This window comes from Cryptomeria japonica, chromosome 10, assembly GCF_030272615.1.
Source record: "Cryptomeria japonica chromosome 10, Sugi_1.0, whole genome shotgun sequence".
NCBI lineage: Eukaryota > Viridiplantae > Streptophyta > Pinopsida > Cupressales > Cupressaceae > Cryptomeria > Cryptomeria japonica.
Window position 1 is genome coordinate 561,543,820 of NC_081414.1, and position 24,641 is coordinate 561,568,460.

General features: G+C 43.1%; 1 protein-coding gene across 1 annotated transcript in view; it reads left to right on the top strand.

Moving 5' to 3' along the window:
- The window catches only part of LOC131060734 (uncharacterized), a 131,206-nt gene extending 107,087 nt beyond the window's left edge, over window positions 1–24,119 (top strand). Inside the window, exons 7-8 of the mRNA XM_057994092.2 lie at window positions 23,258–23,562; window positions 23,693–24,119. Coding sequence (XP_057850075.2) covers window positions 23,258–23,562; window positions 23,693–23,776 — 389 coding nt within the window. The 3' untranslated portion in view covers window positions 23,777–24,119. The remainder of the gene's footprint in view (window positions 1–23,257; window positions 23,563–23,692) is intronic.
- The last annotated feature ends 522 nt before the right edge of the window (window positions 24,120–24,641 follow it).

Here is a 24,641-nt window from a genome sequence, read left to right on the forward strand (position 1 = left end):
TTTATGTGCTTCATCAGAGTTTATTTGTGTTAGTTATTTGTAGAATTTGAATAAGGAAGGAATCAATACAGGTTAGACACCTCATTAGCAGCATTGTATCAATTCAATAACCAGCCCTACAAGTTTCCTTGCTGGCTGTACCAATCAGCCTTGGCACGTGGGCTCCAGAGAGGGGGTGTTTTGCCTGGGAGGCTGAAACGCCTACCCCAAGTGCATTCTGAGTGCACATTTCCCAACGCCTAGTCTATTCAAGCTATTCCATCAACTTTCTGGCTCAGAGAAATCACATTCTGGACTTGTACGCCCATTTTGGTCAGTTTCCCAGTTTTGGCTAACAAATACCAAATTTCTTCATTTAAAATAAGCTAAGGACCTACGGGTATGCAATTAGCAGTAGGATTTATTGTAGCAGTTATCTTATTCATAATATAGTTGCAGTTACTCTCAATTTAATTTCTATTTGGTTCTATGTGCAATTCTTGCCTGGCACGTGTTATTTTTTGCTTTAAAAATTGTTTAAAACCTTGAAAATCCAAAAGCACAACAGCAATAGTATTTTGGGAGAGTTAGAACCAGTAGGGTTCCTACAGTGGTATCAGAGCTCTGATCTTACCTTCCTGGAGGGTTAGGAGTTCTTATGCATCAATAACAGTTTGGGCCTCACAGGTATTATACACGCAGGAGACCTGGTTTGGAGGGGGATCTGGATCAAATTGAAGAGATACCATTGGAAATTATGGGGGACAGGAACGATGGTGAGCCACATAGAGAGACTGTTAACAATGAGGACCAAGAGGCCAAAATTATTATGAGGGGTCTAGTAATAGGGCAGCGACAAGCGGCAAATGTGTTGCATTAGTTGACTACAACCATACAACAAATCACTATGCCAAGGGGACATAACCAGAACCGGGAAGAAAATGGAAGTGTTGCTGGTCACCCAAGGGCAAGAGTGACACCCACACGCACCTATGATAGGCCTACACGCCCAACCTTTGTAAGAAATGAACCTGAAGAAGATGACGTGGATGAGGAGGAAGATGAGGTGGGCTTTATAGTTAATGTGACGACACTTCATGATGAATGGGATGCATTACCACCAAGAGTTAAGGAACATCTTAACTTTGACAGGTTCGTGAGTTAGAAGAGGAAACTGTTGTCATTTTATGACACCCTTGGTCCATCAGTAAGAACCGATCAGAGATACGATCCATGGACCAGCGCTGCCCCAGTTGATCAAGGAGAAAAGCAGAAGAATTATGAGGTGAGAAGTGTTGTCTTGTTTGGAGGAAGTCCCTTCCCTTTGCTTCCCTTTTCTTTCTCTATAATGTCCCCTTTTAGGATTTGCCGTAATTTAGTCCTGAGACAAAAATTCCAACTTAATATGAGAATTGTAATATAAATTTATCTAAACTGATGACATTTAATTATGATATTTAGCTTAAAATTTTAAGAATAGTTTGGAGGGGAGAACTTATCTTTGATAAGATTCTCTATTTTGACAATGGGAGAAATGCTAAGACTGATAGGATCCATGATGTCTGCAGATCTGAAAATGTTGCTCCTGATTAATGCTTCTAAAATCCTGCGATATAATTAAATATATGCATGCTATTTTTAAGAAGCCATATCTGATATGGTATCAACTTCCCTTATGCTTCTAAGAATAACTCCTTGCTGCTCCTTGAGTACTCCATAGTGGGAATATCATCAATATATATTCCATTCCTCCCCCCTTTCCCCTTCTCCATTTTATACTTCCCACAAGGGTTGATTCTCTTAGGGACATCTCTTTTGATAAATGCACGTAACTCTCCATCTGATCGTACCCTTTCTTTGGACAATGTATCACATAGACAAAACATTTTTACTTATTAATTCCTGGTTATGGATCGAGCCCTTCCATTGGTGGTTATCATCCTTAACCAAACATCGCACCATTTTAATGTTTGTGTTATTTGATTACTCATTATAATTGCTGTTTTATGCAGATAATAAACTGCCAGCAAATGGTGTTAATACTCTACTATAGTCGCTGTAGATATCTTAGCAAATCTGATACAGTTAGGTCGCTACTTTCATATGGATTGCTGAGTATATTATCCCGCCACTTTGATTTATACATCTCTGCCATTGATAATGATAAGTGCACTACTCTTCAATGTCATGACTATGCATGCTTATTCGGTAATTCGTATCATTGAAAAGTCCGATAACTTCTTAATGAAGTTGGCTGCCCATTAAGAAAATCTCCAACCAAAGAAGTTGCTACTCTCTATCACCTTACCAATCATGGGTTACATTCTGCGGTTCCTTTGATTATTGGGGTGAGGATTTGTATTGAGGGGAGCTTCTAATTCCTTATCGCCAAGTATATTGATTATTATGTATGGTGTCTTCTTCCTCGTAAAGATCACTGCATATTCCCCGTCTATTCTCCTTGACGTTCTCCTTCCCCTATCTTATCTTCTGCGTGCCCCTCTCCCCCACCTCTTGCCCACGAGTTATGCTTTTAATACCAGTGGGGGGGTTGAGGCGGACCCAGCCAGGGGTCGTGACTGCTGAGGGAGGAGTGAGCGGGGTGACTGTTGGAGTCACCGCTCCCTGGCCCACCCGAAACTCCTTTCGGCGCCTTTAAGCTAGACGCACCGCATCACACATAATGTGATTGCTGGGTGCAATACCCTCGATAATTTTAAGGTTTAGCGCTCACTTAATTGGGTATTGATCATTATAAATATTTTGCATATTAATATGGGGTCCATTTTTATATTATCGTATGGTTATAAAATCTCATTTCTTAATCGTCTCCTCATATAATTGGTTCGCTGCCTATTACTAATTACCATGCCAGGAGTATTTTAAGAACAATAGTAGAATTATGAAATGTAAACAATAATATTATTAATAATATAATATTATAACATTGTTTTAATAATAATATTTTTATTAATATGTAATGCTTATAATGATAATATTGTTTTGCTCTATTTGAATATTTTCAGAATATTATTATTTATGAATACTAATTAAATAATGATATCTAATAAAACAACCATTTAATAATTTCAATTAATCTTTCATTAATAAATATTAAATTAATAATAATTATTTAATTCAGGTTTTATATTCGCTCTTCTTAAGTGTGGTTTAAGGAGAGCATAAATAATTTATATTGTATATCGGTTCTATTAATGGCATTGTATTAATACGATATTATTCCAAATAATACTTATAATGTATTTTGACAATTCATGTTTATATTTTATATTTATTAAATAACACGTTATATGCTAAGTGTAATATATTCAATATATCTATTTTATGTTTTAATAGTATTTTATGGTAAAACTTCTTTAATAGTTAATATAATATTAATAATTGAGATATGAACGTTACATTAAAATAAAACAATAATAATAAATAATAATCATAACAAATAATAAACATTAATAATCATATATTAGAGGAAAATCGTGAAGTCTCATAAATGAGACGATTTTCCAATATCATTAAATGTTAATTAATAAATGTTTTAATTATCGTATTTATTTAATCCAATGTCCAAAGAGGGGTTATGACATTCTCTGTTCCTTGGGACTCCAGAACCCCAGGGTTCCGAAGTTCCCTCTTGTTCTACTTCCCTTCCCCGGAACTCCGGAATCCTGAGGTTCCGAAGTTCCTCCCTTTCCTTCCCCCTCCTCTTCAGTTCTTCAAAACTCCGGAACCTTGAGGTTTCGAATTTCCCTTTCCTTGCCTTCTTTGGAACTTCGGAACCCCAAGGTTCCGAAGTTCCTTCCCTTGCCCTTTTCATTTTCTGGAACTCCGGAGCCCTAAGGTTCTTAAGTTCCTTCCCTTGCCCTTTTCTTTTCCTGGAACTCCGGAACCCCGAGGTTCCGAAGTTCTCCTTCCCCTTCCTCGAAACTCTGGAACCCTGAGGTTCCAAAGTTCCTTCCTTGTCTTCCCCACTTTGGGAACTTGAGTTTCCGGAGTCCTCGGACTTCCTTCCGACTTGCAACACTTTTAGATGGCGTGATCAACAGTCAAAGCTTTAAATGCTTCGACGACTTTTGTGACTTGTGCACCTTCTTTTGTGGAGCCATAGGGGTGCATTTAATGTTTTTGGTAGGATTTCGATCAAGAGAGGTACATGGCCATGATTGTTGTGGTAACTTATGTCATGTCTGCATTCTCTGACTTTGGAAGGTCAGTCAATCCACCCTTCTCAGGGTTGCATTTTTAGGGTATGGCTAGGTAGCTTGCATGTATAGAAGTCAAGTGCATGCACTTCCCCGCACTCCCAAACTAACATTTCCCTGCACACAGAGGGGTCATGATCACTCTTGTAACCAATTTTTTATATAAAGGCTGTTAAGCCTCATCATAAAGGGTGCTCTCCCTGCTGGCTTGAGCTATTCCATGCTCTTTCACTTCTCTTGTATTTATCTTGCATTTATGTAACTGTAAGTTTGGCGGTTGGCCTTATAATGAATTGAAATCACCATTCTTGCCTTCCTTCAACTTATGTATGCTGTGTATGTTTCCTTACCTTCATCATAGGTGTATGTTTTGTGGCTCTTTTCTCAAATATGCTGTGTTAATTTATTTCTGAGTGTGACTTGTGGGAAACCTTCTCCCCTCTTGACACTTAGCGAATTCTAACCTCTATACATGCATTGGGGTCACTCATACAACTGAAGTTTGTGCATCTCCTGGGTATTTCAGTTGATCCTTTGTGTCATTCCGGGTAGGGAGAGAAACAATCTCTTCTTGGTGCATCACCTCCTTTTATTTTAAGCATTTCTCTCTTCCTTTTTCCTCTGCAAGTTGTTAGGATAGGCTTAGGAGTAAGTTTTGAAGTATTGAGTTGGTTCAACACCTGCACCTGGATTGAGAAGGAAGCTGGCCTTTTACGGAGATTCAACCCCCTTGCGCAAGGTCCCACACTTCGGGGTTGTTTCCATGTTTTACAAGGTTGCTGAGTTGATAGCTCAGCAAGGGTGCAAGCTTTTGTGATAATAGGAACATAGCAAGAAGTGGAATTGGAATGACAGAAAACCTTGGACTAAAACTAATGATCTCAAATATGCAATCAACAAGCTCACACTTTCTACTTTTGATGGCAGCGGTAGAGTCATAGCCAAAGCTTGGATTAGCAAGTTGGATACCTTCTTGATCTTACGTCCTATGTTAGAAGAAGATGCTATTTAAGTTTGCAACATTGCATTTGGATGGGGTAGCCCATGACTGGTGGCAACATGGGATGGTTACCTTGCATCATGACCTTATTACTACATACCAAGAATTCACTGATAGATTGGTTGAGCGTTTTGATAAAAGAGATCCAGAGTTGTATTTCAGAGATTTAGCTCAGCTGAAACAATTGGGCAGCTTGGAATCTTACATTAGTGAATTTCAGAAGCTCTCGGTCATGGTAACTAATATCTCAGAGAGAAGGCTGGTCATTCTTTTTGTTGAAGGTCTTTATGAGCCTATAAAGGGATGGATTAAGGCTTTTGATCCCCCCAACTTGCAAGAGGCTATGAGGAAAGCTCGTAGCATGGAACTTACAGCTCCTCGTGGTAAGTTCAACACAAACTATTTAAAACCGTCCTCATCATTTAATGACAGCAAATCTAATCCAAAGAAATCAGAAAATGTGGACCAAAAGAAGAAGTTTGCAGCACCTTTGGATAGGGAAACACTTAATGACTTGCGTAGAAGGAAACTGTGTTTTTATTGCAAGGGCCCTTATGATCAAAACCACGATTGTCCCCTCAAGCCTAAGGGTCAAAATAGGCATATGGAGTGGTTTTATGAGGGAGAAAACATGACTGATAACACAGACCAGCAAGCTGATCAAGATGATTCAGAGACTGAAAATTCAGAGAAAGGAGTTGAAAATGAAGGGGAATTTGATCTATAGGAAGCTCATATGTCTAGCATGCAGGGAGAAGGCTCTTTTAGGCTGCGTGGACTCTTGGCTGGTCAAAGACATTTCTTTATTTGATACAGGTGCAACTCATAATTTTATAGATGCACGGTTGGTGGAGAAGCGTGGAAGTCAAACTCAAGAGTTTGAAGGTATAAGGGTGAAAGTTGTTGATGGTAACATTCTTACTTGTGATAGAATGATTTCAGATTTACCTATGAAACTCAATAACTATGAATTCAAAGATGATTTTTTATGTGGTTAACATGGGAAACATGGATGTGGTCCTTGGCATGACATGGCTTCATGCAATAGGTGAATTTACACTCAACCTTAGAGATATGGAGATGAAATTCAAGGTTGAAGGGACTAATCATGTTCTTAAAGCTATCAAGGCCAGCAACTTGAAATTAATCACTCTCAAAAGTACGGAGAGACTTATTAGGCATGATATGGTGGAGTGGGCAGCAGAGTGTAAATTAATGCCTACTTATGAGGAGCAACATAAAACACTTTATCATTCAGATGTTCAGGAGCTAAGAGTTAAGCATGCTAAGGTGTTCAGTGACATACCACATGGTAGACCTCTTGATAGAGGCGTAGAGCACATCATTGAGCTTGAAGAGGGCAACAAGCCTATCATGGTTACACCTTACCAGTACCCCAAGCGGTTGAAAGATCAAATTGAGAAAACCATCAAAGAACTTTTAGCTTTGGGACACATAAGGCCGAGTAAGTCTCCTTTCGCTTCGTCACTAGTTTTGGTGAAGAAGAAAGATGGTACACTTAGAATGTGCATTGATTATCAAATGCTGAATATAAGGACGATAAATAACAGGTATCCCATTCCTCGCATCAATGAGTTGATAGATGAGCTTCACGGAGCTTGTTATTTCTCTAAGATTGACTTGAGGACAGGTTATCATCAGATCAGTGTCAAAGAGCAGGATATTGAGAAGACTACATTCAGATGTCATTGTGGACACTATGAGTTTTTGGTTATGCCTTTTGGTTTAATCAACGCACCAACCACCTTTCAGTCCACTATGAACAGGGTCTTCCAGTCTCAGTTGAGATTTGTTCTGGTTTTCTTTGATGACATTTTGGTTTACTGTAGAACTTGGGAGGAGCACCTGGTTCACTTGGATATTGTTTTAGGCATACTTGACAGGGAGTCTTTTTACGCCAAGGAGTCCAAATGTGCATTGGTTATGGCAGAACTTTTGTATTTAGGTCACATAATCAACAGAGAGGGAGTTCACATGGATCCTGATAAGGTTCGTGCCATTATTGATTGGCCTACGCATGAGACCTTGACTCAGCTCAGGGGATTTGTTGGTTTATGTGCCTTCTATAGTCAGTTGGTTAGTGGATTTTCATGGCATGCCGCACCACTTACTGATTTGACAAAGAAGGGTGCATTTGTTTGGACACCTCTAGCACATGAGTGTTTTGAGAAGTTCAAGCAATTGATGACTACATGTCCAGTTCTAGCTTTACCAGATTTCACCAAACCTTTTGAGCTTCATTGTGATGCATGTGGAGAGGGTATTGGTGCAGTGATTATGCAGGATCATCATCCTATAGCTTTCGAGAGCAAGAAGCTTAGGGGTCCCGAGAGGACCTGTAGTATTTATGATAAGGAAATGTTGGCCATCATGCATGCAATGGCTAAGTTCAGGTAGTACTTAGTTGGCATCAAGTTTTGTGTCAAAATTGATCATAATAGCTTGAAGCATTTCCTTGGACAACGGGATCTAAATGAGCGTAAACAGAAGTGGGTTAACAAGCTACAGTCTTATGATTTTGACATCTCCTATGTCAAAGGGACTCAGAACGTTGTTGCTGATGCCTTATCTCGTCATCCCCATTTGAGCTCCATGGCAACGATTTTCGAAGAATGGAAACACTTGATTATAGCAGAGTATGCCAAGAATCCGTGGGCTTCTAGCATTATTGATGGGACAGTACAAGATATCAGGTACTCTCTTGTGAATGATCTTATCATTTACAAAGAGAATATTTCTAGTCCCAAATTCAGATATGAGGAACAAGGTATTGAGATCGCTACATGATTCACCCATGGCTAGTCATCCTGGTTACTTTAAGACCTAGAGGCAGGTACAGGAGAGATTTACTTGGAAGGGTCTCAAATCTGATGTTCTTCAGTATGTCATGGAGTGTTCTGTTTGTCAGCAGAACAAGCAGGAGCATACTTTTCCTGCTGGGTTACTTCAGCCACTTCCTATTCCCGAGAGGAAGTGGGATTGTGTGTCTATGGACTTTATTACAGGCTTGCCGAAAGCTCAAGGGAGAGACAACATTGTTTACCCTCTCGGGTCAATACTTAAATCATAAAGTATGTAATGCATAATAATGCCATAGATATCAGACAAGTATCATATATGTTATTCCATTCATAATCAGTGTATGTTACAAGTTACATTCTGAAGTATATAAGGATATCGAGGGGGTGCGAGCGCCAACCGTTGCACCGCAACTACCACCCCTCGGTTGCCAACTAACCAAAACAATTACATATAATTAACTAGTCGTATTTTCGTATACAATAATGCCGCCAACATAACCCCCACCCAAAGAAAAGTCGTCTCCAGGCGACTTACAACAAAAATGGAGATCATGCAACCTATACTATATACAGATCAGAAAAACTAGGGAGGGGGCTGAGGAAGCGTCCCTGAAGCAGAAGGCTGAGATGCCGGTGTCTGGGCCGCCAAGTGGGCGCGGAGCTCATACACCTGCTGAGTGCGTACAGTCACATCTCGCTCTGCCACCAATACTTTCTCCAAAGCTGTCTTCACCATGTGTGCGGCTTCCCGCAACTCCTCTTTTGTATTCGCTGCCTCCGTCGCGCAGACCAATCGAGTCTGCAACAGACTCCTCTCGGTACTGACGGCATCCAACTCCTGTTGCATGTGGCTCCTCACACTCTGCTTAGCCGCCAGATGAATCTCTACCTCGGCCTTCTTTGCCTGAGTCTTAGCCGTCTCTACGCGGGCCACCTCAAGCTGTGCCAACAACTGCGCCCTCTCGGCTGCCCAGGAGGACTGCTGACTGGCCACCTCCTTCTCCAACGCTACTCGTGTAGCCTCGTGGACCGCAGACTCCTGTTGCGTACGCCTCAATGTATAATAGGCATCCCGGTAGACCTGCTCGATCTCGTAGACAACTGCGGTCACCTGTCTCTCCACAACGGGCTGACACAACCTCCAAGGCTGGAGCATCTCCTCTGTCTCAGTAGTTGGCCAACCCTGAGACTCAAAGCAGGTAGCAAAGGCTGCCGGGCAGCCCACCCGCATAAACTGTAAGACCTGCTCTAGCTCCACCACCACCTGCTGCAATGCTTGCGTTTGGGCAGCGGCCACCACCCGCCTACCTCTCATCACCATGGCAGCCATGTCAGCTAGATAGGTCTTAATATCTTCCCTCGTCTGCGCCGAAGGCTGTGAAGTCTCTGGTGGAACGGACACAACCGCATCCTGCTGTGAAGGTACCTCCGCCGCCACCGAAGGTGTACCATCCCCTGGCGCCTGCCCAGTAGAGGCGACCTCCCCTGCCTCGTCCCCAACTACAAGTCCATGTGCCTCGCCCAATGAGTCGTCCAAGTCGACTACCTCCGTTCTAGTCTCTCGACACGGGGAGAATACAACAGCTCCCTCTGGTTGTGCCAATTTCATTTGAAACCGCTGTGTGAGCCAGCTCTGCATAGCCACGACCGACGGGTCGGCACACATCTCTACGACTGGGGGATGGTTCGTTGTAGTCGGCTCCTCCAACAAAGACGCAGACACAGTCACCACAGCGTCACTCCCCACAACATCCAACCGCACCTGAGGCTCTATATCCACTACCTCCCTTAGCCCCTGCTCGGCGACTACTATCCGATGCAGTGACTCCTCTGTCCCTGACTCTGCCATGGCCTCCGTAAGTGCCGCCGTGGTTGGGCTCGGTGGTGCTACTCGTTGCTGAAGGGGGCCAAGTGTAACTGGCGTGCGGCTCTGTCCGAAGGCCGGAATAAAGGTGCCACATACTCCAGATGATGGCAACGACGTGCCCATCGGTAGCAAGGGTGGGGCAAACAGGACCCTCTCCTTTGTTGCCCTGCTGCTATCATCCTCCTCTTCCGCTTCTGATTTCTCTGTGCTACTGGAATCCCTCCCGCTGTTAGGCTCCCTTGAAGCCGAGGCCGTATCTACCGCCCTTTTCCGCTTCGCGGAAGAGTGCCCAATGTCCAAGTGCCTCCAATATATTATTGGAGGCTCACCTGCTGCCAACGGTCCCTGTGGCCGTACCTCTAACTCCTCGGGCACTGCTTCCCGCGTGGCCTCCAGGAACAACCCTATAGCGTAGTGTGGCATATAAAATGTGCGATGCTGCAACGTCAAAAACTCATACATGCGCTCAGTGAGCAACGCGGCCCAATCGTACACGATGCCATTCATCAACCTGTTCATAAGCATAATCTGAGGGAGGGCGATGTCCGACGCCCTACCCGACCCTGTTAACCTGCTCTTGATGACATCCATAATGCATCGCCAGTGGCCCTCTGCAACAAAAGTCTTACGGATCCCTCGACCCTTCGTGGCATTAGCCACGCTGTCCAACTCTGCTGTCGTCAAGTTCCTCGAGATTAATTTAATTCACCGTTCCTTCTCTTCCTGCTTCATCTTTTTAGCCTTCAATCTATTTCCTTGCCTTGTCTGCCTGGAATGCCGAATACCCTCGTGAAGTCCCCTGCCTTGAAAGATATGGTAACATCCCTCCCGAGGTATTCGAAAGTGCTAGTGCATGTGTGCCTGTCGAAGGTGTCTACCATGAATCGTAGGGCACCCTCATACTCGCGGATAGGAAACACGGGCATCTGAATAGCCCACTCCACTTCCGCCTTACGGAGGTTTTGCTTCACCAGATTATCGTCGAGAGTGTCCTGCCATCATTTCCGGCATTTCGACCCATTCAAGCCTTCAAAGGTGATGTTCTGGGGCGTCAATGTGTTTTTCGCACTTATGGTAGCCTGTTGTGCTTTCTGCTTTTGCTTCTGTCGGGCGCTGGCATCCATGGTATTGCCTGCAACATGTACGCCTGACGCTAAAACCCTGATATTGCTATCCCTTTGGCTGGAGGAAGCATGCAGCTGTTTTTTCCAACTTCGTTTCCCTGCTGAATCCATTAATCTCTGGTATAACTGATTTCTCCTTAAAAATCGTACTGGTATACCTTTGTAACGACCTTCTTCTGTTGGCTATTGCTGTGTGGCTGGGCTGCCTTCGTGCGTGACGACTATGGTTTCCTTCGCCTTCTTTTTCCCCTGCGTGGCGATCTTTTTTTTTTCTTTGTATGGCTGTGCGGGACTGCGCGGCTTCCTTTTTAGCTATTTGCTTGTTGCGTTTTTTTTGTTTGTGTGGGGGTTTATATTAGCGGGTGTCCACCGCACGGTGGCATCCACCGCCAGTGGCCCCACCGTCGGTGTGACCACCGCACGGTGGTTCCATCGTCGGTGTGACCAGCGCACGATGGTTCCACCTTCGGTGTGGTCACTCTACGGTGGACCCCCCCTTTTTTTTTATTTTTTATAATTTATCTCTTATATTCCCAGACAGACTGTCAAACATCCTGATTGGAGGGTCCAGGTTCCCTCCATTCGTGATAGACCTTTAATTTTGACCCGTTGACGGCGTCTGGCACCTCCTTCCCGTCCAGCGTCCACAACTTAATCGCCCCGTTGGTATTGACCACGCGTACCTTGAAGGGCCCTAGCCATCGCATTTTGAATTTCCCAGGTTTGATTTCGTTTCTTCCATTGAATTTCAACACCAACTGGCCAGGAGTGAACTTCATTCGCCGAAGATGCTTGTCGTGCTAGACCTTCCGTCTTTGCTGGGCTGTCTCCGTCGCCCACTGAGCCATCATCCTTCCTTCATCCAATTTGTTCAAAGTGTATAGTCTCTCTCTTAGGCTTTCCATGTCGCCAAGTCGATTATCAATGGCGATTCGGAGACTCGGCACCATGAATTCAACTGGCACCACGGCTTCTTGTCCATACATTAGGTGGAAGGGAGTCTGTCCAGTAGTTACCTTGTAAGTTGTTCGGTATGCCCAAAGTACTGACGGTAGGCGCTCCTCCCAGTCATCCTTCTCCACTCCGCAAGACTTACAAATCATCGACACGATTATTTTATTGGTCGCCTCTGCCTGCTCGTTCGCTTGCGGATAGTAGGGGCTTGATAAGGAGTGGAAGATTTTGAACTCCGTTGTTAGCAATCGGATTATATGATTTACAAAATGTCCTCTGTCACTCGTCAGTTGGATTGGAATCCCATACTGCATAATGATGTGTTCATAGATGAATTTTGCTGTATTGACCGCCGAGTTGTCCGGCAAGGCCCGTGCCTCAACCCACTTGGTCAAGTATTTTGTTGCCACTACAATGTATCTGCACCGTCGGGCTCTACTTGGTTTTAATGGTCCGATAAAATCCAATCCCCATCTCTCAAACAGTTCCTGGGCATTCGATGGGTTGAGGGGCATAAAATCCCCCTTTAATGGCCGTCTGACCCGTTGGCATGTGTCACAGCTCGTCACCCACTCTCTAGCGTCATTGTGTAGTGTCGGCCACCACAGTCCTGCCAACAGAACTTTCCTGGCCGTGGTGTTGGGCCCCATGTGTCCACCTGCGGGCCCTTCATGTGCTTCCCTTAGGACGCCCTGAATTTCCTCTTCTAGGACGCATCGCCATAGGATCTGGTTGGGTCCCATTTTATACAAGAGGCCATTAATGAGTTGGAATGTCCTGCTCCTCATTACCAGTTTCCTTCTTTCTCCTGGTGGCATCTTCCTTTGAAACCATGATGTCGACAAATATTCCCCCACGCTTGTGTACTAGGCGGGGAGGACCGCGATGCGAAATAAGTGAGCGTCTGGAAAATCTTCATTCACTCCTTCGGTTGGTTCTCCTGACTGGATTCTCGACAGTTGGTCAGCTATCACATGGCTCTTCCCGGGTCTTACGATAATGTTGAATGTAAATTCCTGCAGCAATAGTAGCCATCGACTGATTCATCCTTGGATAATTGGCTTGTTTACCAGGTACATTAACGCGTGGTGGTCCACATAAAATGTGAACAGGGTGGCCAACAAGTAATGTCGAAATTTCTGGACGAAGTACACCATCCTGAGGGCTTCCCTTTCTGTGGTGCTATAATTTTTCTCTGCCTTCGACAGGAGTCTGCTTGCAAAGTAGATTGGGTGATCTAGCCCGTGATCGCCAACCTACGCCAGTGTGGCCCCTATGGCAAAATTGGATGCGTCAACGTGTACGTGGAACTCTTTGTCCCAGTCAGGATATGTTAGGATTGGCTCACCCACCAATCGTGACTTCAGTTCTTGGAAGGCCTCCTCCTGAGCCGCCCCCCATGTGTACCGTTCACCTTTCCTTGTCAGCTTGTCCAAAGGGCAGGATACTCGAGCAAAATTTTTGATAAATTGCTTGTAATACCCTATGTGTCCTAGGAAGGATTTGACTCCCGTGACATCTGTCGGTGCCTCCATTTCCACTATCACCCGAATCTTGTCTAGGTCAGTCTTGAGTCCAGCCTTACACACTATGTGTCCTAACAACTTCCCTTGAGGCACCATGAATCTGCATTTTTTGGGATTGAGTGCTAGGCGGGCTCGCCTGCATCTCTCCATGCATTCTCCAAGTGCGGCCAGATGTGTATCTTGGTTACAGTAGATGGACCAGTCGTCAAGGAACGCCCTGAAGTTCCCTACTGACATCTTTTCAAATATGTGAAGGATTATCCGTTGAAATGTCGCTGGCGCGTTGCATAGTCCGAACGGCATTCGATTATATGCGTACACGCCATCCTCCACTATGAAGGTGGTTTTTAATTTGTCCTCTTCTGCGATGGATATCTGGTTATACCCAGAAAATCCATCCATAAATGAATAAATTTCATGACCGGCCACTTCTTCCAAGATGCTATCCGTAAATGCTATTGGAAACGGGTCTTTTATGGTGACCGCGTCAAGGCATCTGAAATCCACGCAGATTCGGATCTGGTTTGCCTCCTTTTTAAGGGATATCACTATGGGCGACACCCACTCGCTGGTCTGCACTTTAAAAATAATCTCGGCTTCGAGCATACGTTCAATTTCATCATTTACTCTCGCCGCATAGTTTTTATTCATTCTGTACGGCCTCTTTCGTACAGGTACGGCCCCAGGCACGAGTGAAATTTGGTGTACACACAGTTCTGGCGGCACCCCTTTGAGGTCCTTATACGTCCAAGCGAATACATCCTTGTATTCCATGAATATTTTAAACGTGGCGGCTTTCAAGAGTGGATTCCAGTCGTTGCCAACCAGGATGTTCCTTGGCTCTGCTTCCGTGCCGAGGTTTGTAGGTTTTAGGGACTCTTCGTACCGGATTGGTTTCATCATGTCAAACCTGTGCGCTGGTACTTCGTTGACCGGGGCATCCCCTTCGGTGTATTCCCCGTACGCTAGCGGAAATTCGTTCGCATCCGGTTCCTCGTCAACCTGCAACATGTTGCACCCATACAGCAGCTCATAGTCCTCCATTTGCTAGTGGAAGAGCCCATTAAGGGAATCGGTCTTGTCCTCGGAACATCCTTGGATTCCCAGGACACCTTCCTTGTTCGGTTCCCTTCCGTACTTTCCTCTGTCAACTCCACCCTCGCCGTCTGATTCCGACTCTGACGCGAGTTCTTCACTCACAAGTTGTGTTTTCAGGTCGATAATAAATTTTCTCCCGGCTTTCTCCATTGACGACGTGTTACGCTTCCAGTTGTGATTCACTCTGGCTGCCACCAACCACCCTTTGCCCAGAATGGCATCGTATCCTTTCTTGGCGAGCGGAATCACCACGAAGTCGGGGACAAATGGTTGTGTCCCGATGGTCACTTGTTGCGCCATGAGCGTTCCAAGGGGTTTGATACCATGTTGATCCGCTCCCAGTAAGTTGAAGGTTGACGGCCATAGTGTCAGCTTGCCAAGCTGCTTCCAGGTTTCTTCCGGAAGCACATTCACTCCCGACCTGCCGTCGACAATAGTGTCAATCAAAATGGTGCCAAGTATTCCCATTTCTACCACCGCCGGGTGCCGGCCACTGTATAGTGTCAGGACCAATGGGTCTATAGGTGTTCTGTCGGAAACATCCGTATTCTGGGTCGCCTGACTGTGCGGAGTTACTTGCATCGTACGTAGGAGTGCCGTACATAATTGCGGCATCATTTCCAGGAGGTCCTTCATCTTCACAGGTACTTCAATTTGCAGCATTTGCTTTAGGATATTTTCCTCCGCCTCAGAGTAGGAAGTACTTACCACTTCTTGGGTGCTCCCTTGTGCCAACATTTCCTTCGCCACTTCAGCCTTGGCCTCCAACGCCTGCTGCTTCTCTGTGCGAGGGTCCGGGTATGTGGCTTTCATTGCCTGTGACCGTGTGATTGCCAATACCCGTATCTCCGTCCTGTCAATGTTGAGTAGGTTCACTCCTGACTTTGGGCAAGTTCCATCATTGTGGTCTCCAGGCCCACACCATTTGCATAGATTTTGTGGGGTTTCTTCTAAGGTGCATTCTTTGGCAAAGTGGCCCCATTGATTGCAGGCTCGACACTGGATCATTGGTCGTCCCTTCGCATCATATTGGATCCGGCCCCTAATATTATTGTTATTATTGGTCTTCCCCCCTCACCAGTTGTTTCAGTATCCGCCAGATGATGCATTATTGTTGGCAATTTGTGAAGTTCTGACAGTCGGCTGCTCTTGCGTGAAGAGAACTTGTTGGCTCCTGGTTTTCATATTGTAGGGACATTCCTTTGTCAAATGTCCAGCAATTTGACAAATGTCGCAGAAAGACTTCTTGGGGCAAGACCCCTTGGTGTGTCCGTCACTCCTACAGTCCGTACACCACACGTCATTTTCTTCAGTCTTACTTGTACTCCCCTTCATGGCTTTGAATTCTTTCAGCATTCGTTCCATGTCCTTTTGGAGAGCGTGCACCTTTTTACTCGATTCGCCACTGCTGCTGCTTTCCTCAGCAGAGTCTTCATCATCATCAGATGAATATTTATTACTTTTCTTCTTCTTTGATGTTTTGTATTCGCTCTCTAGGTCCATCGCCCTATTATAGGCGTCGTCATATGACGTCGGGGGTACAATTTTCATCTTTTTTCGTAGGGAGGATTTCAATCCTTCAACGAACCATCGTTTCTTCAATCCCTCTGCTGGTTGGCTTTCCATTTTACCCAGCAATTCCTTCAGCCTCCTGTTGTATGCCCGTACTATCTCCTTAGTACCTTGTTTGGTACTGTATATCTCCGTTACAATTTCATTGTCATCACGGAGCAACCGAAACTCCTTCGTGAATTCCTTCTGTAGATTGGCCCATGTGGCCACTTTTTGCTTGTCCACATCGTAGTACCAATCTATGGCAACTCCACGTAACATGGCTGGGAACTGCTGTACCTCGTCATCCTGGTTTGTCACTCCGTTGGCGGACCAAATGGTTTCACATGTACGGCAGTGCCGTAAGGGGTCTTCCTTGCCGTCCCCTGTGAGCTTTGGCAATTTTTGTTTACTTGCCATCTTGGGTCGTCTTCCTGGGGGTGGCTGTGCTTGTGCCTGTGGCCCTGCGTTGCTTCCTCCGGTGGCACCGGTGGTGTGTCCTGCGTGGGTGACTAGAGGTATGGTGTTTTGCCTGTCGTGTGTGGCACCTACACCCGTACAGTTGCCCTCCCCTTCGCTCTCACCCACGCCCACTCTTGGTTCCTGCTTGTGATCTTCACTCCGTGGTGTGAGGGATAAGTTTCTAAACTGATCCCGAGTCTCCTCGACTAGATTTCGCCGTAACCTTGTTTCTTCCAGAAACTCTTCGTGGCTCCGTGTCCTACGATGCTCTGGTGACGTGTAGAAATTTCCGTCAGCTTCTGCACCCTCCGTGACACCTCCTTGGTTCCCCTCGGGCCATCCTTCGGCAAGTTGCCTCAGCCTCCGTCTACCTTCTACTTGCTGTTCTAGAATCACGTCCCTCTGCGCGGCCTCCCACTCGTCCGTTTCTACTTTTTTATTTCTATCTTTATTCAATAGGTTGGGCATTAATTGTCACGCATTCCCATAACTCACAATACATAAATCAAAACACGTCTTTATTAATTCATTTCCTCCAATACAACTCGTGTCAATGACACTTTTATTTGAAAATAAAAAGTTAAAGGTTCAATTCCCTCCTGGCCTGGCGCCATCTCATTCTGTTTCTCGTCGGCTTTTTTCTTCGTAGTGTTGAAGGATTTGTTGGCGTCGCTCTTCCTGGGCAATCTCCTGCAGGTGAGCCTGTTGTGCCAGTGTTGCCTGTGCAAGCAACTGGGGGAGGTGGTTCATCAACCGGTTTACGGCCGGGCTAACCTCCAGCGCTGTCCACATTGCACTTGGTGGGATTTCCGCCTTTGCCGCCTCTCGTCGGATGTAGGTTTGGATGGCTACCTGGAGCAGAATTGAAAATTCTCTCGTTGCCGTGTCTTCTCCTGAGTAAAGATCTATTCGCGCGTCGTTGGCTTCTGGGTTTATTTCACCAACGGGTAGGCCCATCGTGTCCGTACGCCATCAGCGTCTTTCGTTCTCGAGAACGTCTAGGCAACGACGCCAAATGTTTGCCCTCTCGGGTGAATACTTAAAGCATAAAGTATGTAATGCAGAATAATGCCATAGATATCAGACAAGTATCAATTTTTTTTTTTTATTCATAATCAGTGTATGTTACAAGTTACATTCCGAAGTATATAAGGATACCGAGGGGGTGCGAGCGCCAACTGTCACACCGCAACTACCACCCCTCGTTTGCCAACTAACCAAAACAATTACATATAATTAACTAGTTGTATTTTCGTATACAATAATGCCGCCAACAAACATTTATGTGGTAGTTGATCGGTTGACTTAGTATGCACATTTCTTATCGATCACGACTAATTATTCAGCTGCACAGGTGGCAGATCTTTTCTTTCGTGAGGTATTCAGATTTGCATGGGTTACCTCAGAGTATTGTCAATGATAGAGACAGTAGGTTCATGGGTAACTTTTGGCAGGAGTTATTCAGATTATGTGGAACAAAGCTCACTCCGAGTACCAACTACCACCTCTAGATTGATGGGTAGACAAAGATTGTCAACAAGTGGGTGGAGGGATACCTACGGAACTACATATCTGGGCAGTAGAAGGCTTGGGTGAAGTGGTTGCACCTTTGTGAGTATTGTTACAATTCCACTCACCACATGACTATTCAGATGACACCATTCAAAGCTTTGTATGGTTATGATGCTCGTAGTTTTTTGGATTTATTGCTGAGCGATTGCAGAGTACCGAGTGCTGGGGACCTGCTACAGGAGAACTAGGATATTATGAGAGCTCTTCGTGAGAATATTCAGAAGGCTCAGAATCAGTAAAAGCAATATGCTGATCAGAGGAGGGTTGAGCGATCTTTTGAGATTGGGGATATGGTGTATCTGATGTTACAACCCTATTGACAATCCTCTCTTAGAAAGAAGGGCTTAGAGAAACGCAAGCCACGTTATTATGGTCCATTCAGGATTACCAGGCGAGGTGGCTTATGAGTTAGATTTACTGGCAGAGAGTAAGGTTCATAATGTGTTCCATGTTTCTTGCCTCAAGAAGGCATTGGGACAACATATAGCTCCTTCAGACTTACCACCCTTGGATGATGAGGGGAAGTTGATTTTAGTACTTGAGGCCGTCATAGAGACTAGAGATCGTCATCTTCATAGGCGGGTCATCAGGGAAATTTTGGTTAAGTGGAGAGATCTGGCGATAGAGGATGCTACTTGGGAAAGTGAGAGCATTTTACAACATCCAGCATTGAGTTTGCTTGAGGACAAGCAAATTCAGGGAGGGCGGACTGTGATGTCCCCATTCTAGTCAGTTTCTATGACTAATGGGTTAGCCTGTTATTTTCGACTTTCGTAGGCTAACATTCTAGATAGAGAGTCTCAGTGGCAGTTCCACTTCTTCAGTTCAGTCTTGGGTTCAGTTCCAGGGCCTTTGTGTTGGTGTTTGGGCTTAGTTGAGGGGCTTACTATTTTTAGTAAGTCAATTTGGCAGTTGTGCTAGTTTTAGTCAAGGCACCTGGACACATGGGGGTTATTCAATGTTGATTCCAGCTTCAGACGACACATCAAAAGACTAAATAATGAAGGAGATATTAATATTCTAGTGGTTAAGTTATTTAATTAACTTATAAGGTTATTATATAGTCATAAAGTGACTTTATTATATTTAAAAACCACTTAATATTATAAAGTGATTTTAATAAAATCACTTAAGTGAAATATGGCGCCCAAGTTGACTATTGAATTATGCAAGTTGGTTAAATACATTTTAATGTATTTAAAATGCAATTAGGCGTACTTATTGAAAATCGTGCCAATTGGGGGTTATAAGGGATTTGAAGGCAATTCAAGCTCATTATTGATTTTTTGACATTGCTTGATTATTTCTCTGTGGATTGTAGGAGACAAGGGTTTCAGAGGGTTTGCTATTAAAGATCGTTCATTCTTCATGGATCTGTGATTCTGAGGTTGTGAAAGATCAGCTGAATTATTGCAAACTGAGAGGGCTTCATACATAAGTCTTTATGTGCTTCATCAGAGGTTATTTGTGTTAGTTATTTGCAGAATTTGAATAAGGAGGCAATATAGGTTAGATGCCTCATTAGCGGCATTGTATCAATTCAAACCAACTGTACAAGTTTCTTTGCTGGCTGTACCAATCAGCCTTGGCACGTGGGCTCCAGAGAAAGGACGTTTTGCCTGGGAGGCTGAAATGCCTACCCAAAGTGCATTCTGAGTGCACATTTCCCAACGCCTAGTCTATTCAAGCTATTCCATCAACTTTTTGGCTCAGAGAAATCACACTCTGGACTTGTACGCCCATTTTGGTCAGTTTCCTAGTTTTGGCTGGCAAACACCAAATATCTTCATTTAAAATAAGCTAAGGACCTACGGGTATGCAATTAGCAGTAGGATTTATTGTAGCAGTTATCTTATTCATAATATAGTTGCAGTTGCTCCGAATTTCATTTCTATTTCGTTCTATGTGCAATTATTGCCTGGTACGTGTTATTTTTTGTTTTAAAAATTGTTCAAAACCTTGAAAATCCAAAAACACAACTGCAATAGAACCAGCAGGGTTCCTACTGTCTGCTTAAGGATGAATGTTATGATGGACTGGGCTTATGAACTGAACAAGAAAGAATGGAATTTCCAATCCTTATATAGATCTGATCGCTATTCTTGAATGTTGGCAATGTGTTCATGCGATGGTAGTTGGTGGAGCCTTCCCTGATTATATTCCTTTATACCTCATGCGTCATGTTATGTGTACTTCTGCTGCTCGACTGAGCACTGCCAGTATAAATAAATATATAAGACAAATATTTCAATTCACAAATTCCTTTCTTCATCTAATAGACCTCCCTTTTATGTCTTCTCACCTCTTTAGATATGTCTTCTTTCATCAAGCAGTCACAATCTTCATACAGGTCATATCTCTTGCTTCTTAGTAATCGCACCTTTTAGAGAAACTTTCTTTAACATACAGACCCTTAATCAATCGTTACATTTGGAGAGAAAGTAAACTGATGTCTTAATAACATGTAAATGTTTATTAATAAACACGTTGACTGATTCGGCCAGATTACTAGTATGATCGCACCTTCATTATAATGGTTTGCTTCTTAATTACATATTAAATCAATAGCAAGTCAGTCGCTATTAAACCAGTCGGCCATGTTATGAAGTCAGCTTGACGATTATGTGGTTGGCTTTAACATCAATCTACTGCCTTTGTTTGCAGTCGGCTTATCATTTTTTCTTCTTGATCGTGGCCATATTTTCTTCTTCTTTAGTGTCTTTATCACTACTTTTAGTCACTTTACTAATCAACCACATGATTCTTTTTCAATCTTTATCTTTTCTTTTCTCTCATCGCTTCCTTGTATGCATTAATTTTTGCTGAAAGAAACATGATCACTGCTATTCCTCTTTGATTTCAAGTCGGCTATGTTTGGGCGCTGCCTTTGCTTTTGCAAAATCATTTATTTTTGCTTAATGGAATGATTGTAAGACACTGACTCATGATGACTCATGAAATCGTTGTCTTTGCTAAAATATTCTTCTTTAACATATCATCGTTGTTGCTGCACATTTTAATTAACTTGATCTGCATTTCATTATTGTTTATTGTGAGCTAGACACACACACACACACACAATTTCATCTTGAAATAGTTTAATCTGTCTTTGGGATGATTAGTGGGCTTTGGCCATTATGCTTCTTTGTTAAGTGAAAGGGTTATTACAGATGTGAAATATATCAAAGCTTGTAGTTCCTATGCCATAGCCAGGCTGATTAGCAAGAAATGAATGTAAATTCCTTTGTTGGTACCAAATAAGCCTTTGGACTTTCATTATTACATACTAGTAAGCACGGTTGTGTGTTTGTGTGCAAAGGAAGGTAAACTCCTTTGCTGGTATCAAAGCCTTTGGACTTTCACTATTACATACTAGCAAGTGTGTGTGTGAGTGAGAAGAGGAATGCAAACTCCTTTGCTGGTACCAAACAAACCTTTGGGCTTTCATTATTACATTCTAGCAAGAGTGTGCACATGCTGTGTGTGTGTGTGAGTGTGTGTGAGAGAGAGAGAGAGAGAGAGAGAGAGAGAGAGAGAATGTAAACTCCTTTGCTGGTACTAAACAAACCTTTGGACTTTTATTGTGTTTATTTGTGTCTCTGAAGGAATGCAAACTCCTTTTCTGGTACCATACAAGCTTTTGCACTTTCATTGTGCGGGCGTGTGTGTGGAGGAATGTAAACTCCTTTGCTGGTACCAAACAAACCTTTGGACCTTCATTGTGTGTTTTTTTTTTGTAAGAGCGCTCGTGTGTGTGAGTGTTTAGTGTGTGTATCAAATGAGGGCTTTTGAGTGACTTAGTCTATTTAAGGTTTAAATGCATTTTTGGGTTACATTTGCATATTTTTTTGAGGCTGCTTTGCATCAGTCCTTCTGAATTCTTGCATATGTTATTGAAGCTGCTATGCATCAGTCCCTTTGGATTCCCTGGGTATGTCTCAAATGTACCTGTTGGTGGGCCATACCTTACCTGCAGCTATTCTGGCTCCAAAACCGCAGTACGGAGTCAATAACATGCAGGTTATTGATTGTGATACACCGTTCATTTTGAAAAGAAAGGCCACGATTTTTTAAGTTGTCAACAACACGCTGTGCGAATTGAAGGTTTTGGAGCCAGAATAGATGCGTCCCCATACCTTGGGTGAACATGGTATGGACCTAAGCCAAGACAGGTACCTGAACCCATGTAATCCAGGTACAGGAGCCATTCTTGGTAAACCCGGTAACTAAGGGAAATATACATTACAAAGAGGCCTCAAAGTCAATTGGTTTGAAGTCAACATTTTTTTGGGTTTAAAATGCCTATGCCAGTCAAGGGAAGTCACAGATGTCCCTGGGGATGGCCAAGGACCCCTTTCCATCTCTCCTTGACAAGGGGATGTTTCTGGAATGTTTCTGGTTTGTAGTGAGGAACAAGGACGGCATTGAGGATGTTTCCGAGACATCCATGCATCCTCAAATTGTAAGAGGGAGAGAGGGAGGGGGATGGGGATGCCTAGGAAAACCCCGGGGAAATGTCACCATGCTATTTTTTGGTTCCTATACAAAACATTCTTCTCTATACACTGTTTTTCATTTTAATAATTGTACATTCTAACAGTATTTTGCTAGATCTCAAGTTATATACAAGCCCTGTCATATTACCATTCATCATTTTATTCAATATTCTATAATTTTCAACATTTTAACAAATTCACTGGACAGCCTTACTCCGTGTTGCTGCTGTCATTGTTCTTTATTAATTGTTGTTTATCTTAATTGTCTATTTAAATGTGTCAAGGCCTTCTGTTTTCCAAGGTCAAATGTTTGCAATTTTGAAGTTTATAATTGAATTTGCCACTAAAACAGAATTCAGTCAGTCTTTGTCAAGAGGGGAAGGAATGTTGCTATTTAAGAAGTTCAATACTCTTTGGGAATGCCATCGGGTGGTAAAAGGGTCATGATTAGCAGCTTATTTGATGCCAGATGCAGTAGAGATTTTTGTGACCTATTAACTTGAAAATTGAATAATTTGGGTTGTAGACTAATATCCCAACTCTATTTACCTAAATTTTGCTAATGCATCCTCCTTTTTCAATGCAGTGTCCCTTCCGTCTGTTTCTGTGACTGAAGATGGAAAAGTGATTCCTGCATCTGGAGGCACTGTTCAAGAAGTTGAAAGCAACAAGCATGCTAAAGTTCAAGAGCAAAGGCAGAAGCTGATGCTACAGAATATTCCCTTTTCTTTGACTTGTATGCTCTATAAGAAACATTTAATAGCAGACCCAACAGCAGAAGAAGAGTCTATTCTTCAAACAATGGTTATAGTTGTTCTTGATTCTTCTGGTCGCCTTGTCTCCTTTTATAAACCTGGTGGTTCTACTCTTGCATCTACTTCCACTGTACAGGTTCGGAATTCAACCAATTCTTTCCAGTCTGCTCTATACATGCAGTAATAGTTTGCTTGTGTTTTGGAGATGCATGGTTGGATGACAATATTATTAAGACTTCCTCTAATAGATTTTTCACGTATGGCAGGATTGCATTGCACTAACAAAGTACAGAGTCAAAGAGTTGCAGAGAGTTCTTGACGAAGCCCTTTCTGAGATGGAGTCTACTTAATATTTCAATAAATGTCCGCCCAGTTCAAACATGTTTAAATGATTCTAGAAGGTTCAGGTGTTCTAATTACCTCATTAAGTGGCTGTCCATATTCAAAAGCACTGCAAACATGTCAAAACAAAGGTATAAGGATTGGGCATTATCATATGGGTCGTACTGACAGATGAGAGATATCCTTATAAATCAGCTCTGGCTTTTTACAGTCAGTAAAATTGAAAATTTTCCCTACTAGAAAGTAACATAAGGGCATTTATCTTTAAAAGGTATAAAATCTGTTCTACCCATAAGTGCGATCATCAAGATTTTTGATTAATATAAGGAACAATTTTTGGAATGCCTTACATATGTGGTGTATACTTGTTTAAACCAAAGATATCAATGCCCATTATTAGAAATTATAGGAGAGCTTTTTTTCTGTTATCCTGTTAATTGCACATCTGACAGAAATCAATCAGTTTTCTATTTTTTCATTCTGCCAGACAAGTGGGTTTGCAATGATTAATGCCAAAACATTTGGTTGGTGATTGGAACGTTTTTTGAAGGGTGATAGTTACTTGAACTGACCGACCTTTTTTTTTTTTCTTATGATGGTTTTTAAGGAACCATATGGATGAACACGGCTTGCCTCATAGGGTAGGTTTTGTTTTGCTCATATACATCAATTGACAACAATCTCAAGGCTTTTTCATTAGCTATGTGGAACTGATATCCATGTTTTTGTTCATGTTTATTGCAAATAGCATTTAAAACTTGGTTCATATGCATAAATTTTACTTTTAAATGTTATTTGTATTATTTGACATCAATCTCAAGATAATTCCTTGCCAAAAGGCAGTTTAATTCAAACCTGGTAGGAAATTAAATC